The 16,748-nt window shown below is 38.9% G+C and overlaps 1 protein-coding gene across 1 annotated transcript; it reads right to left on the bottom strand.

Annotated features, from left to right (window-relative positions):
• Positions 1–6,068: 6,068 nt before the first annotated feature.
• On the bottom strand, positions 6,069–16,428 carry Apela (apelin receptor early endogenous ligand). Its single transcript, XM_015486251.2, has 3 exons — positions 16,201–16,428; positions 14,815–14,904; positions 6,069–8,033 (listed from the first exon to the last, which is right to left on the bottom strand). Exons 1-2 carry the CDS (start codon positions 16,274–16,276, stop codon positions 14,816–14,818), a joined length of 165 nt encoding a protein of 54 aa, XP_015341737.1. The 5' UTR covers positions 16,277–16,428; the 3' UTR covers positions 6,069–8,033; position 14,815.
• Positions 16,429–16,748: the final 320 nt, after the last annotated feature.

A 16,748-nucleotide genomic window follows, 5' to 3' on the forward strand; every position in this document is an offset into this window, starting at 1 on the left:
ATTCCCCTCACAACCTCTTATATGTAATTTTGTATAACAATGAGGGTCTCCCTCCATTACCATGCAATTTCCCTTTTCCCTCCCTTTCCATCCCACCTCATGTATCTGTTTAATGTTAATCTTTTCTTCCTGCTCTTTCTCCCTGCTCTGTTCTTAGTTGCTCTCATTATATCAAAGAAGACATTTCATTTGACATATAATGCAATATGGATCCAATTAAGGTCCACCCAAGTTCTAGATTTGCCCATTGCTTCTCCCCCTTCCCACAAAGCACTCCACCACTTAGTCATATCCCAGGCTCAAGCCTGCACTTTATTTTTTAAATAACCACTGAGCCACTTCCCCAACTCTTTATAACTTAAAAGAAAAAAAAATTTTTTTTTGTTTTGGTATCAGGGATTGAACCCAAGGATGCTTAACCACTGAGCCACAACCAACCCTTTCCCCAACCCTTTTTACTTTTTTTTTTTTTTGAGACAGGGTCTTGCTAGGTTGCTTACAGCTTCACTAAATTACTGAGGCTGGCTTGGAACCTGAAATACTCCTGCCTCAGCTGCTATTAGAGGCATGGGCCACCATGCCTGGCTTTAATGTTTGTTTTGAGACAGGGTCTCAATTGCTTAGGACTTCACCAAATTGCTGAAGCAGCTTTGAACTTTCAATCCTCCTGCCTCTGCCTCTCAGGATCACAGGTGTGAGCCACCATGCTGGGTTCAAGCCTTCACTTGCACAACTGATTAAATCTGCCAGGCTGGTGGCAAATGCCCATAATCCCAGCAATTTGGAGGCTAGGGCAAGAGGACTGCAAATTTGAGGACAGCCACAATAATTTAGCAAGATCTTATCTGAAAATAAAAGGGACTGGGGGGAGGGGGCAAATAAAACTTAGTAGTAAAGCATCCCTGAGTTTAGTCTTCAGTACCCAAATAAACTGATTAAATCTTTCCTGCTGGTAACTGCCCTAATCAGGACAAAGTTTCCTTCCCTTAGCCTATCATTCAGAAACCTTCATATTTCATTGTCTTCATTTGAGTGTTTCAATCCCCACTACCAAAAAATAGAATCTTACTCATTGTCACATAGGGAACATGTGGAAAACATAAAATCAGAATGCAATACTTTACAGAAAAGGAACTCTGGCATAGTGCAAAGGATATAAAACACACTCACTCCCAGTATTATTGTGTCACCCTTTCCTAGAACACACACACAAATCAGCCTTTCCATCTTTTTAATGTCATGAAGTGAACAGAAACGGAACAGGTCTGTAGGCACTATCACTACTCTAATTCAAGCTAACCATATTTCTCTCCTGGATACACAACGGTGCCTCCAATCAATTCCTAACTATGTAGCAGAATCAATCTTTTCTTTCTTTCTCTACTGGGGATTGAACCACTGTGCCACATCCCCAACCTTTTTTATTTTGAGACAGGGTGGTCTCACTAAATTGCAGGCAGCCTCAAACTTTCCATACTCCTGCTTCAGCCTCCCCGAGTGGCTGCGATTCCAGGCCTTGGTCACCACACAACAGCTTCATCTTTGCTACGTCCAAAATCCTTCTTTTCTTTTTATTTTGAGACAGATCTCACCAAATTGCCCAGGTTGGCTTCAAATTTGCCATCCTCCTGCCTCAGCCTCCAGAGGTGCAGAGATTACCGGCGTGCACTACCAGAACAGGCTAGTTTTGCGGTTCATTATCTAGCGGGTCCAAGTCCCCACTTGACTATGAAGTTCTTGGTGGTCTATGTCTTTGGCTTAAATGTTTGATAAAGAACCTGCTCATATTTAAATTTGAAAAGGTCATTCCTACCCATAAGGCCCCTGCGAGGACTGAAGGGTGACTAGAGAGGTGCAGGTGATGGAGTGTGGTGGGTTCTCAAACGGCGGCTACCACCCCACTCCCTTACCTCCACGACCCCAACCCCAAATGCATACATTTGAAGGTGATCACTTCACTAATTCTCATTCAGTTTAAAAGTCTTCTTGAAAGTTGAATTACCACGGCCCCCTACCCTCGCTGTTAGCCCACTGATCTGGAACCCGGCTGTCTGTCTGATTTTCCACAAGACCTTCTCCAGACACTGAGACCCAGTCGTACCTAAGCTGCGACCCTGCGGACTGGCTCGTGGTCGCTGCCCACGAAGCCACTGCTCAGACAGGCTTCACCCCAGGGACTGCCTGGCTTCCTTCTGTCAACCCCTCGATTTACCTGGAGCGAGCGGCTCCGCAGCTCTAGAGAGACCCGCCGCAATCCGGGAGCGCGCAGGGGCGTGTGATGGGAACCCCGAGGACCCCAGAGCATGGGACGGCTCACTGTTAAACCCGCGCGGTGATTGGCTGTTCCTTACGAAGTGGGCGGGGAATAGGCCTGCGCATGCTCGGTGATCCTCTGTGGCGGGGAGAGCGTGAAGAGCTCCTGGGCAGAGCCGGGTGGCTCAGTGAGGATCTCCCGGTTGCCCTCGAGTGACTGTTTCATTCCTGGCACACCCTTTTCAGATTCGTACTATGATATCTCTGTGTGCAACCTGAGGCCCAAAGGAAGGCTGCAGGCTGGTTTTGAAAGCTTCCCCCGGCCTTCTCTCAGACTTCTCTCAGAGGGTAAGGGAGTGGAGTTGAGCCGAGAAGCTGCTTCAGTAGCCTGGAGCAAGGGCACCTGGATGCGGGGCGTACCCAGAAAATCCAGGAGGAACCAGTCCCTTTTTGGATTAGTTTGCATCTCAATAGGTGGGTGTCTGTCCCCTGACTAGGGGATTTGCCCCAGTCCCACCAATTCCAGTTCGCTCTGGTCTCTGCTAAGGAGGTCACGGTTTTTTAGGCGGAATTGGAGGAATGACTGTAAATTTTTGGACCTTTCAAGGGTAATAGCCCTCAAGGCTGAAGGAGGAACAGGTGAGGAGCTTGTTGAACTTCAAGAGAAGTGCCAAGGGGTAGGGCGTAGAAAATGGCTTTGGGTGGAGGGTGAAATAGGCAAGAGTCAGTGCAAGGCCTTTGAGACAAAGTTTAGGATTTCTCTTCTGTGTGTGTGGGGGGGAGGCGGTACTGGAGATTGAACCCTGGAGCCATTTATCACTGAGCTGCATCTTATATTATGTTTTATTTTGAGATGGGGGTCTCTGGACTGAGTTGCCCAGGCTGGCCTTGAACTTGTGACCTTCCCGCCTCAGCCTCAGGAGTATCTGGAATCGCTAGCATCTGCCATCACACCCAGCTTAGGGAAATATTTTAAACATGATGTCACACATCTTTGAAAGGACGACTAGCTGTAATTGAAAGGAAACATTTTTTTGTTACTTTTCAGAGATCCATGAATTGAAGGGCATGAGCAGTTACAAGTGTGAACTAGAAAATCAAGATATTGATAAAGTCCTGGTTGCTAGACCTTTTGAAATACTAGTGGTAGCAGTTCATCTCTGTTCTTTCTCTGTGGGATGAGAGAATTGTTTCAACTTAAATATCATAATATGGAAAATAAGTTCCTGTCACACTATATGGCATAAAAATTACTTAACATAGGAACCCCATCAGTATGGCCCTGAATCTTGAAAGGCTGACCATGCTTTGTAGGGTCCCTACAAAGAGTGGGGCCAGACTAGCTGATAGATGCTAATTAACCTAAAGAGTTGATAATTATTGATTTGAGTCTTCTTCTGGACCAATTGTTTTTAGAATTGGCATGAGGCGTTCAGAAGCAATCTAGCATTCATCCTTACTCTTCCACAGAAACTGTTCTCAGTTTATTAGAGTGTAAACTAGTTTATCAGCCAAGGAATATGTTTCATACCTGTTACTCCTGAGATGCTTTGTAATCTTTGTCTCTGGTTGTTCCATATGTTTTTTAGCAAGGACACACAACAGACTTATTATTTGTGTTGTGAAATGTATTTATATATATATGAGTCCACATTCTCAACGTCTGTAATTCTGTGAAGATAAGGAATGGTGGATAAGACTAGGATCTAGAACCAGACTTCCAGGAGTTCAAATCTAGGCTCTTTTACCTTGTTTGACCTTTTGCAGGTTATCTTTTTGTGCCTGTTTTATTATCTAGAAATAAAAATGAAGAGTGGAGCAATAATAATAGTACAGCATATCTCTTGAAATTGTTGAGTATTAAATGAGTTTTCATAAGTTAAAGCATTTTGAACAGTGTCAGATATGATAAATGATATATAAATATACACACATGTATATATATTATACATATAAAAAGTGTTTTGTTCATATGTAATTATACACATTATCTATAAATTCATCTAAAAATGTCTTTGTTTGTTTGTGGGCAGAAATTAAATTTAGAGCAAGGCCTGGGAGTATACCTTAGCGGTAGAACACTTGCTTAGGATGTATGAGGTCCCAGGTTAGATCTTTAGCACTAGGAAATAATTAACTAAAATTTAGAGTGAGCAGATCTAAGTGTTTTGCTTTTGTATACTTTGGAAAACTTAAAAAGAAAACGGTGAAATTTGTGTTTTTCTTGTCACTTGAAAGCAATTTTTAAAAGAGAAAGGCTGTTTTTTTTTGTTGTTGTTTGTTTGGTACCAGGGAATGAACCCAAGGATACTCAGTCACTGAGCCATGTCCTCAGCCCTTTTTTATAATTTTTAAAATTTATTTATTTGGTACTGGGGATTGAATTTAGGGGCACTCGACCACTGAGCCACATCCCCAGCCCTATTTTGTATTTTATTTAGAGACAGGGTCTCATTGAGTTGCTTAGTGCCTCACTTTTGCTGATCCTGGCTTTGAACTTTCAATCCTCCTGTCTCAGCCTTTGAGTCCCTGGGATTACAGGTGTGTGCCACTGCTCCTGGCTTTATATTTTATTTAGAAACAGGGTGTCACTAAGTTGCTGAGGCTGGCTTTGAACCCATTATCCTCCTGTCTCAGCCTCAGCCTCCTGAGCTGCTGGGATTACAGGCGTGTCTGATTCATTTTACTATCTTTCCTGTTCTGATTCCCCATCTCTTCCCTTCATTCCCCTTTGTCTAATCCAGTAAACTTCTGTTCTCCTCTGCCCCCCACTCCTTATTGAGTGTTAGCATCTGCATATTAGTGAGAACATTTGGCCTTTGGTCTTTTGGGATTGCTCCAGTTCTTTTTTATATTTTATTTAGAGACAGGGTCTTGCTAAGTTGCTGAGTCTGGCTTTGACTTGTGATCCTCCTGCCTCAGCCTCCCAAGCTGCTGAGATTACAAGCACATACCACCATGCCCAGCTGTAAGACTGAATAGTTCTTATACTGAGAAAAGATAACAAAGCAGGGTGTGGTGATACACACCTATAATCCTAGCTATGTGAAAGCTGAGGTAGGGAAATAAAAAATTCAAGGCCAATTTTGGCAATTTGTCTGAAAATGCAAAATAGCTTGGTATGGTGGCACATGCCTGTAATACCAGCAGCTTGGGAGACTGAGACAGGAGGATCACAAGTCAAGACCAGTGGCCAGCCTCAGCAACTTATTGAGACCCTGTCTCAAAATAAGGAGTTGGAAAAAGAAAATAAAAAAAGAGTTGGGAAAGTATCCAATGGGTTAAATCTCCTGTACCTCCTCCTTCTCACAAAAAAATAAAGTAAAAGGAGCTGGATGCAGTGGTGCATGTCTGTAATCCAAGAGGCTTGGGAGGCTGAGGCAGGAGGATGCAATTTAGGTCCTAAGCAACTTGGCAAGATCCCATCTCAAAACAGAAAATAAAAAGGGCTAGGGAAGTAGTTCAGTGGTAAAGCCTCTCTGGATTTGATCCCTAGTACCCAAATACATAACTAAATAAATAGGACTGGGCCTGGTGATACATGCCTGCAATTCCAGTGTCTTGGGAGGCTGAGGCATAAGGATTTTAAGTTTGAGACCAGCCACAGCAATTTAGCAGACCCCATCTCAAAATAAAAAAAAGACCTGGGATGTAGCACCCCTAAATTAATCTCCATAGCCAAAACTAAGTAAATTAATTAATTAAATTAAAGTGGTTGGGGATATAGCTCAGTGGTAGAATACCTCTGGGTTTAATCACCAGTACCCACACCCTGCATGCGTCATGATTGCACACACACACACACACACACAGCAGACACTCAAGTCACCAAGTGTTTTATTAAATTATGAGGAGCAGAAATCAGTAGCCACTTAATTACATTATTAAGGCTGATTTTTAACTGTTCTTCTGTGAATATGAGAATTCATACTTGAAAAATACAGGTTTTATTGAGTGAGATGTATTTGAATTGTATAAAGTGTTTTATATGTATAGTATACAAGTGAGTTTGTTTTAAATATAAATATAATTGACAATAGCTTATGTTTCTACTCAAGGTGCACTTGTGGAAAGGAATTATAATTTATCCAGAAAATTATTTAGGAGTTCCCCAATAACATCTAACTTAATGAGATAAACAATTTTATACATAATTTTAATTTCAGTGCCTTAAGTATCTTTTATTCCAAAAGACATTTTTAAATAAACCTTGACAGGAAGACAAACTCTATGATATTTTGAGATTTTTCTTTTTCAGATTCTTTAACATTAATGCCAAACTGCTATTTTTAGCAAAATAAAGGTTACTAATTTAATATCTTTTCTTACTCTATAATGTTTACAAGTTTCAAAGTATGATTTTGTAAACTCATCATCTGGAATTAACTTAAACTTTGTGTCATTAAGCTAACAGTCTTTCAATAAATACAAACTAATAACATTTAACCACTTGGGAATACCTAGTTATTAATTCAGATCTAGATAATAGTTTCCTTTTTGGGTAATCATATTTCTAATTTTTTTTCTGATTTTTTAATTTGTATATCTATCACAGGTTGAACAGCATCAAAACAAAGCTTATCAGAATGATAAACAGTCACCTATTAGATACAGATTTTGTCATGTTAGGGCATCATTGGCATAACTAATTTTTTTTTTTTTTTTGTATGGGGGATTGAACCCAGGGCCACTTAACCACTGAGTCACATTCCCAGCCCTTTTTTATTTTGAGACAGGGCCTTGCTAAGTTGCTGTGGCTGGCTTTGAACTCATGATTCTCCTGCCTCAGCCTGGTGAGCTGCTGGGATTATAGGCATGTGCCACTGTGCCTGGTTGCATAACTGTTATTTTAATATTAACTAAGCCAGGCTTTTTAAGGAACTATCTATACAAAATGATCAAGGCCATAAAACATTCAAGGAAAATAAACAGTGGCTTCTTAAAATTACATGATGAGAAAAAATTTTTGAGAAATAAACATTTCCCTTTTAAAATAACATGGACTACAATTAGTATTTTATGCTTTCTTCTGGACTTCTAGTGAATATTATTCATAAAATAAAAAACGTACTTTTATTAACACTAAAATTTATCATAATACAGTGGCAACTAATAATTTTTTTCTTAGTCATTCAGTATAAATAATTAATCAAGAATTTTCTTCATATTCTTCAAAGCCAGTCAATGCACTTGATTTTAGATTTAGCATTTCTTTTTTTTTTTTTATTAAATTATTTGTTCTAATTTGTTATACATGATGGCAGAATGCAATCCATTTCATATTACACATATAGAGCACAATTTTTCAAGTCACTGATTGTAAAACAAAGTATTTTCACACCATTCGTGTCTTCATACATGTACTTAGGGTAATAATGTCTAACTCATTTCACCGATTTAGCATTTATTTTAAGAATTAAACATATACAACACACTTTTGGAGATTATAGGAATATAAAAAATATTTTAAATTCTTGCACTTTTTACCTATAGAGTGTTCTAAGACATTAAAAGATGTTTTTCTTTTTAATCAAATGAGATAAACATTTGAAAAAAGATGAGTGATTTTTGTTATGCAGGCAAATGAATAACCAGGAAGAAGGCAGTCCTATGAACTAAAATACCATTCCAGTACTTTCAAACAATTCCTTTTTGTCTGATGAAGTGTAACCAATCCCCCGATTGCCACAGTGAAGTTCTTTTGGGTGGTTGAGATCTCTCCTTCACTCCTTCACTCTTCTTCTGGTATAGCTAATGAAATCAGCTGCAGAGTTCTATATCTGAAAGACACGAGAGAACACATCATAATAAGATGTATTATCCAGTAAACCAACTTACCCATGCTAATTTTTTTTTAATAGACAAAAGAGTTCTAAAACTACCTGTTTTTCAGTGCTTGAAGCACCTTTATATATCCTTACCTTTTGGTATAAATATAGCTCCTGTTTCTTTAGAAGCCTGAATTTAAGATATTAAAGAAATTAGTACAGTACATTATTTTTCACCTAGTAATCTTTATTTGCTCAGTTGTCTCCATTAGCAATCTGAACAATTTCTGTTAATATTCTGCGTTTTGCCAGGTGTGATGATATACTCTATAATACCAGTGACTTGGGAGGCGGAGTCAAGAGGATTGCAAGTTTGAGGCCAGTTTGAGCAACTTAACTGGCAGCTGCCAGTCTCAAAAAAACAAAAACAAGACTTGGCAAATGTTTTCTCTCATAAGCGGATGCTGATCCATAGTTGGGAAAGGTAGGGAAGAATGAAGGAAGTTTAGATTGTGCAGAGGGGAGTGAGGGGAGGGGTGTGGCTGTGGGGATGGGAAGGACAGTAGAATGAGACAGTCATGATCCTATATACATGTATGATTACACTACTGGTGTGTCCTGCACCATATACAGCCTGAGGAAGGAGAAGTTGTGCTCCATTTGTGTACAGTGTGTCAGAAGGCATCCTACTGTCATGTATAACTAATTAGAATAAAAAAAAATAGAAGGAAGACCAGTAGAATAGAAAAAGGGGACCAGGGGGAGGGAGGGGAAGGAAAGGGGAGGTACTGGGGTTTGAAACTGATCAAATTATACTGTTTTATTGTGTACACGTATGGATATATTATAACAAATCTCCCCACCGTTATGTATAATTATAATGTGCCAATAAAAAGGAAAAAAACAACAACAACAAGGCTTGGAATGAGCTGGGTGTTGATGACACATGCCTGCAATTCCAAGTACTCAAAAGACTGAGGCAGGAGGATGGCAAATTTGAGGCAAGCCTGGGCAACTTAGAGAGACCCAGTCTCAAAAATGAAAATAATACAGGGCTAGGGATGTAGCTCAGAGCAACAACAAATCTCATAAACTTATCAATGAGAGAATGAAGTTTTTTTTTGTGGGGGAGGGGGTACCGGGGATTGAACTCAGGAGCACTCGACCCTAACTCAGGAGCACTCAACCCCTGAGCCACATCACCAGCCCTATTTTGTATTTAGAGACAGGATCTCACTGAGTTGCTTAGCACCTTGCTTTTGCTGAGGCTGGCTTTGAACTCATGATCCTCCTGTCTCAGCCTCCAGACAGTTGAGATTACAGGCCTGTTCCACCCTGCTGGCACTGAAGAGTATTTTAATTAATGCCAGGTAGTCCCCATGAAGAAAATGGGATTTGAAGAGAACATGGGGGAGGGGAAGAGTCTGGACTTGATAAAGTAAGGGAAGGAATTCATAGAAGTCAAAAGGTCTCTAAATATATGTGGTGAAATGTTGGAAAAACAAAACAAAACGAAAACAAGAGGTCTCCAGCATAGAGATAGGAAATCAGTGTGGCTTGGCAGGTAATATTAGAAAGTAAAACTGAAAATTGTGTTCAGGTATGATAACAGTGAGTCTTAAATGCTAACATAATAAGAAAAAGTTTCATTTTCTTTCTTTTTTAAAGACATGGTCACTATGTTGCCCAAACTGACCTCCCACTTCCGACTCTCTAGTAGCTGGCACTACAGGTAGGCTCCATTGTGCCTGGCCTTATTTTATTCCTTTTGGGGACATTTGTGGAATGTCTACTGTGTTCCAGGCACTTTATTGGAATGCAGATATGAAAATAAATAAAACCCACCCTTCCGGGAATTCACAGTATACAGAGGGCAGGGTAGAGGAGTGGGAGTAGAGTACAGTCAGTTAACACATTACTATATAGCGGATCAAGCACTGTGACAGAAAGTATGCAAATAATGCTCTGAAAGCAAAAAATGAGCATTTAATAAAATTGGTGGGGTATCAAAATCAAGGGAATTATCCTGTAGGATGAATGATAGTAAAGTAAAGAATAGGCAGAAGTGTAGCTTGAAGAGCAGCAAGAGGTGGAGAGTGGATTGTTTTTGAAGTAACAACAATAAGAACTCTAGGTACTATTTATTTAGCACTCATTATGTGCCCACATTGTCTTATGATAGACAGGTACATAACTAGTTCCATTCTGCAGATGTAGAAGGGGAAGGAGAGTTGGAGAAGGTCAGTGAATTGCCCGTGTTCACCAGAATGAGCTATGTGGCCAGAGCTTGAATTCAGATGGTGTAAACAGTCTTAGTTTTTGTCCCCTTTGGTAAACGGGAGGGGAAAAGAAAGAGGTGATAGATGAGACTGGAGAGGTACACCTTATCAGTGATATTTGCCAAATTATGTCAGTTCTCTTTGTTCTGAAAGTCATGGGGGAAGTTAACAATATTCATCAAGATGTAACATGATTGGATTTACAGTTTATTTTATTTATTTTGTGGTACTGGGGATTGAGCCTAGGGGTGCTCTACCACTGAGCCACACCCCCAGCCCCATTCATCAGATATTTCTAGAAAGCTTACTATAGTCAGTGGGCACACAGCTGGGACCAGAGGGAAATCTCTGTTCTCATAGAACTTATCTTGTAATGAAGAGAAGCAAATACTAAACCTAATAACAAAGTAAATATATGTTACATGTGCCAGATGACAATGGGTGTTATGGAGAAAGCAAACCAGGGGATGGGGTATCTTGAGTGAGGCAAGGTATTGTCATTTCACAAGAAGAGTTATCAGGGAAGGTCTTCCTGAATATGATAATGGAACAGGAAACAGATGCAAGAAAAAGTCTGAGAGAAGCCATAGTAGAGATTTGCCCGTATGCTATGGACATGGGCCCGAGGTGCCTATAGAGCAGCTAAGGTGATTCCAAGGAGGCATTTGGCCACCCATATGGGTCCTAAAAAGAATAGTCATTTGTTCCAGGGAAAAACAAAAAGAAGCATGGTATCATGGAAGCCAAGGAAAATCCGTTCCACCACTTGATCTATAGTGATGTAACAAATCAGAACTGAACTGTATTCAGAAGGAAGTCTACAGGAATTTTCTCAGAGTGAAATGCGAGGAAAAGAAAACAGCCTCTATTTCAAGAAATTTGCCTGTGAGAAGATCATGGGCTGGTCACTAGAGAGCACTATGGGGTCACAGATGCTTCATAATCTTCCTTTTCTCCACGAAAAGGAGTTTTTTCCTGTTGTGAGTTGGAAGAGGAAGTTAGAAGTGCTATAAGGAAGCTAGTTGGGGGTGTAGCTCAGTGTATAACAGTGCTCACCTAGCACGTGGGCCCCTGGATTGTTTGAGCCCTAGCACTGCAAAACAAACACAAACAAAAAAGGGAACTAGAGGTGACCAAATGTTTGAAATATAGCTGGTTGAATATCATAGATTTTTAAAAATGAGCAGAAGAGTTCTTCCTCAGAGACCTGCTAATGTTGGAGATGAAGTGTTTCACTGAAGTGGAAATCTGTGCTGAAGGCAGAGCTGGGCTTCAGGAAGCCCCACAGACAGAATGGGGTGAGAAATGGCAGGCCAATAGGATGACTAGAGAAGGAGCTGGGAGGCAGAGCAGAGGTCTGATCAAGGAGGTGAGAATAAGATACAAAATAGAGAACTAGAGACATTTTGAATGGAAAGCAAGTTTGAAAAAAAGTAATTTAAAATGGTGTATTACCATGTACATTTTCAAAGCCATTACGCCTAGGAAATGAAAATAAACAATAGGCGAGGGCAAGGAACTTTTACTTCTGACTTTATATTCTTTTATACTGTTAGAAATAAACTTTTCTAACATGAACATAGCATTGCAACTGTTATTAAAAAGCCAAATTGAGAGGTGCTGAGGTTGTGGCTTATCAGTGGAGCGCTCGCCTAGCACATGCGAAGCTCTGGGTTCAATCCTCAACACCACATAAAAATAGATAAAATAACTTTTTTTTTTTTTTTTTTGATGGTCCTGGGTATTGAACCCAGGGCCCTGTGCTTGCAAGGCAAGCACTCTACCAACTGAGCTATAATCCTAGCTAAAAAATAAATATTAAGAAAAAATAGAGGCTGTGCACTGTGGTGCATGCCTGTAATCCCAGAGACTCTGGAGGCTGAGGGAGGAGGATTACAAGTTTGAGGCCAGCCTCAGCAATTTTGCAAGGCCCTAAGTAACTTAGTGAGACTGTCTCAAAATTAAAAATAAAAAGAGCTGAGGACATAGCTCAATGGTAAAATGTCCCTGGGTTCTATCCCTGGTACCTAAAAAAGAAAAAAAGGAAGAACTGAATAGAGTATTACTAATAGGGTATGTAGTTATCTAGAGTGCATATTTATAAATAAAGGCATTGATGTAATGAGATAGTACAGTTGGCAGAGGGAAGATATTTGAATTTTAAGCCCCTGTTTTATTTCCCACTCTGTAGTTCCCTCATTAATCTGTGAGTTCCCGTTTCCTGACATCCCTTCTCCTATTGCGCTTCTCACTGAGAGCTGAAGGTAATGTTAAAACATTTCTTTGAAAAACAAATATCAAGGAAATGCCCTGTAAGCAGCATAGGTCTTCTATTTAATTGACTCAGTTATATAAAGTAGGAAATCATGCTGAGGATCACTGAGAAGGACTCTAGGAGCCTGCAAAAGGAACAGAGTAAAGATAATATGCAGAGCAGGACTGGGGATGTAGCTCAGTCTTGTGTGCATATGGCCCTGGGTTCAATCCCCAGCACCACAAAAGAAAAAAAAAAAAAGACAATATACAGAGTAAAGATAAGTCATTTGATCAAATGAGCTAAAGGTCAAAGTCACTCTAATGGGTTAATCTGGAGAACTTCCAAAGTCAATTGTTTATCTTTTTACAGTCTCACTTAACCCTAGCTGAATCAACCACATGTGATTTTATCTAAAAAAATGTAGAAAAAGGGAGAAATGAAAGGGTGGTTTTTGCCTTAGAGTCCACTACTTAGATCCTATTTGGGTCTTTACCTACTTGTCAAGAGTGGCTTTTTTTTAAGACATAGAAAGTGAGACAGTATTCAGGACAGTGAGAAGTGTGTTGTCAAATCTGAAGGCAGTACTTTTTAGTTCTGACTAAGACATTGAGGAATTATCTTAATGTTTATCTTCCACTGACTATTATAATAATCACTAGATTCCAACAGGTGACTTTCATACAGTCTTCACAGAACTGTAGCTGGATCTAGGACTAGCCTAAACACTAAAAATGGATGTGTAACCTGAGCAGTTCTACAAAACTATCAGCTAGCTTTTGTGAAGGATTGTTATTATTAAAAGGTTTATATAGCTTGTATTTAAATTCCCCTTTGGTTTGCAAGTCAAAATTTCCCTTACGTTTTCAAATTTCACTACTCTTATCTTGTTTACTTGTAGCTCAGTTTTTATGGTAGGTTGTGTGAGGTGAAAGCCAAAATAATCTATGGCTAACTAAGGACTTGTGTTTGTATTTTGAAAGGCATCTTTGTATATACAGAAATTCTCTTGCAATTGTGAAATGCCTCCTCTCCTCTTTGTTATTTACAGAGGAGTGCTGGGAAAATCTGGAAGTTCTTCACTCCTTATAAGCCCAGCTTTTCAGTCTCACCTACATAGGTGGAAACACTGCTGGAAACGCTGACGCACACCAAAGGATATTTTAACATAGTAATCCTTTTAAAGCATATTTCTGTCACTGTGAATTGGCTTCTTCTCAGCAACCCCCACTGTATCTTTCTGGATTCTTCCACCCAACCTACTTTACATTTTTCGATAGCAAAGAGTAATTTGTTGCAGATAAGGCATAGATATCTTGGCTTTTTGTCTCAGTCCTCTGATAAATGCTTATCACTTCATTTAATTTCCTACTACAAGGCTTCCACTGGGTATGAAAAGCACATATTCTTTGCACGGAATGAGCAAAGCCATAAAAGCTAGAGTTTACAGACCAGTTGAAAAGCTAATTTAGCAAATGCCTGTGTATGTTAACCAGCTGTGGGATATTTCTATGTATTTTCTTTAGGAAGACATATTTTAAATGAACCAAAGAGCTTAAAATAATTACAATAGGATGTCAAGTTAGTTTTTAGAGTGAAATGACTTAAACCTGGGCACTGTTTGAAGACTGATGCCAGTAGTATTACTGAAGTGAGGTGGTAAAATCATTGGCTTTTTAGTGAGTATAAAACAAAAAAGGAGGAGCAAAGTTCTATTCTGAATTTATTCTTAAAGATGCAGTCATCAAGACCAGTACTGTTAGTGAGGCTGGAAAGCTGCCATGCCATTAATATTAAGTTGATTTATATGTGAAATTTGGAAGTGTTGAGGCTGGAAATTTGGAAGTGTTGGTATTGTTATAGTGGTGTTCGGTAAATATGTCCAAATGCTCTCAAGTACATAGAGGTCTAAATGGAAAATGTGTTTTTCAATATTTTTTAAAACCCTGAAACATACTGTTTATAATTAAATTCTCCTGATGTCTGATTTTTTAATTATGAAAATTTTCAACCACATACAAGAGTATTGACTATCACTTAGGTTCAACAATATCAGGATTTTTTTTACTCTAGTCTATCTTCTTCTTTAACTATACAAGTAATTCCCAAACATCATATCAATTCCCTCTTTCATTCATTAGTACACATTCCTGAAACTTTTATGTCATCATAAATTATAATTACATATTACAAAATACAAAAATGCATTTTTTTGGAATAGGTAACTAAATGCAGTAAAACAATTTTCTATCATAAATACCTTAGGGGAACGGGACTCGGGAATGGAGAGGCATACATCTCCTCTGAAGACAGTTATGTCTGTGCAGTTTTCTTCTTAGGGCCAAATTAGCTAAAGGAAGGAAAAAGAAGGATTAGGAGCCTTTTTAAAAAAATCAATTTGTATAATCTGGAGAATATAAAATTGTATTTGCAGTCAAACTGTTCTGTGGTTATTTGCCATTTGTTCATAGATGATTGTAGCATAAATAATCTGATGCATATACACAAAGTAGATTCCTAACAGTGTTAATAGCAAGATCTTAATAGTAATATCCTCCTCCTTTCATGTAATTTCTTCCTAAATATTCTTTTATATAGGAACTTAATCACAGAACATTGCCCAGTGTTTGGTATTTTGGAAAAGAAGAAATGGTTTGAATAGCAGTTGCTGCTTTCTGAGTTGCTGACTTGGACTGTTTTTCTTACTTATGTAAAAGGACAGCCTGGGACATCATTTGAAATAACCTCATGCCAATCAAACTTCTAATTAACTAAAAGTCTGAGTTTTTAACAAGTTATGTACCATTTCTGTTCTACTGAAGAAGTACATTATCAAGTAAATATAACCTTTGGATTATCACCTTTCTATTAAAGCTTGGGTTTGCAGTTTTTGTGTGTCAGAAAACTTTAACTTTCTAAATTTTTTACCTACTGGTACTTTAAAATCTAAGTCATTTGGCTTTGAAGTAAAAATGCATTCAAATAATTTTGTCTACTAAATTCCTGTTGGTTAAATATAACACATTCTTGAAAAAGATGTCAGGTAAATTTAATATTATATGTCTTGATCATGCACATTTTTGGCTCTATAAACACAATACTACAAACTGTGCTTTCTTTGTTTTAGGTGATCTACCTATTACATAACTAGAAATTGCAACTATTGACTCATTTTATGATTTCATCTACGTTTGCCATGCTATGGTTTTTACATGTTGTACACTCAGTTAACATTGCTCTCCTCTGCCAGCTACATGCTCTTTGGATGAAACTGCTCTGAATTTTGCATTCTAATTAAAAGTTGTTGATTTATTAAACTCTTTAATTAATAAACTAAGATTTGCATTTCTTTCTATTTGTAAGAACAGCCCATCTACAATAGCTTAGATTTAGATTTTCTTTGCATTTAGAAAAATAGTGGTAAAATATTTAGCAATACTTCAACATACAATTGCTTTTTCATATATTCTGATCTATCCTGTCACCAGCAGGATCGCATTACTTCAGAAATCCTACACATTTACCCCCAATATTATTGCAAACACGCCTAAGCAACTCTCTCAACATAAATACAGTTGTACTCAGAACCACAGACATAAACAGGCATAAAAACAAGTTACTCCATACAAATGTATGAAAGTCCTACCTGGTCTCTGTCCGTTGATTAGGAGAAGACTCATCACAAAAATTAAAAACACACACAAAAATTGTTGAAATCTCATTTTCCTGCCACAGGCAAGTGGAGTAATAGCTCTTAAAGTAAACCAAACAATCTGTAAATAGTCTGTGCAATATCTGTGTGGCTCTCCTCACATTCTAATGACAAACCTCAGAGGACTGCCAGCTGCATTTTCCAGAAAGGTTAATGATCACATCAGACAAGGTTACTGGTGCGCTGTGCTGTGGTCAGAGGCTCCCTCAGCCTCAAACCCCTCCTCCACTCATCTCCTCCTCCCTGCCCCCTCCCCAGTCACTCCCCTTTATTTCCATAAGCAAATATTGGTGAAATAGACCATTCAAGCATGCAGTAACTTCAGTGGGAAGTCTACTCTGGAAGCTCTGCGGAGAGTGACTTAAATTCAGCCTGGATGTGGAGAAATATGTAAAACAAGGCATGACACTGCCTCCTCCCTTCACCATTTGCATCTGTTTAAACTTTGCATTGCCCATATTGGTCCCACATGCAGAAACCAA

This window comes from Marmota marmota, unplaced genomic scaffold (assembly GCF_001458135.2).
Source record: "Marmota marmota marmota unplaced genomic scaffold, marMar, whole genome shotgun sequence".
Lineage (NCBI taxonomy): Eukaryota > Metazoa > Chordata > Mammalia > Rodentia > Sciuridae > Marmota > Marmota marmota.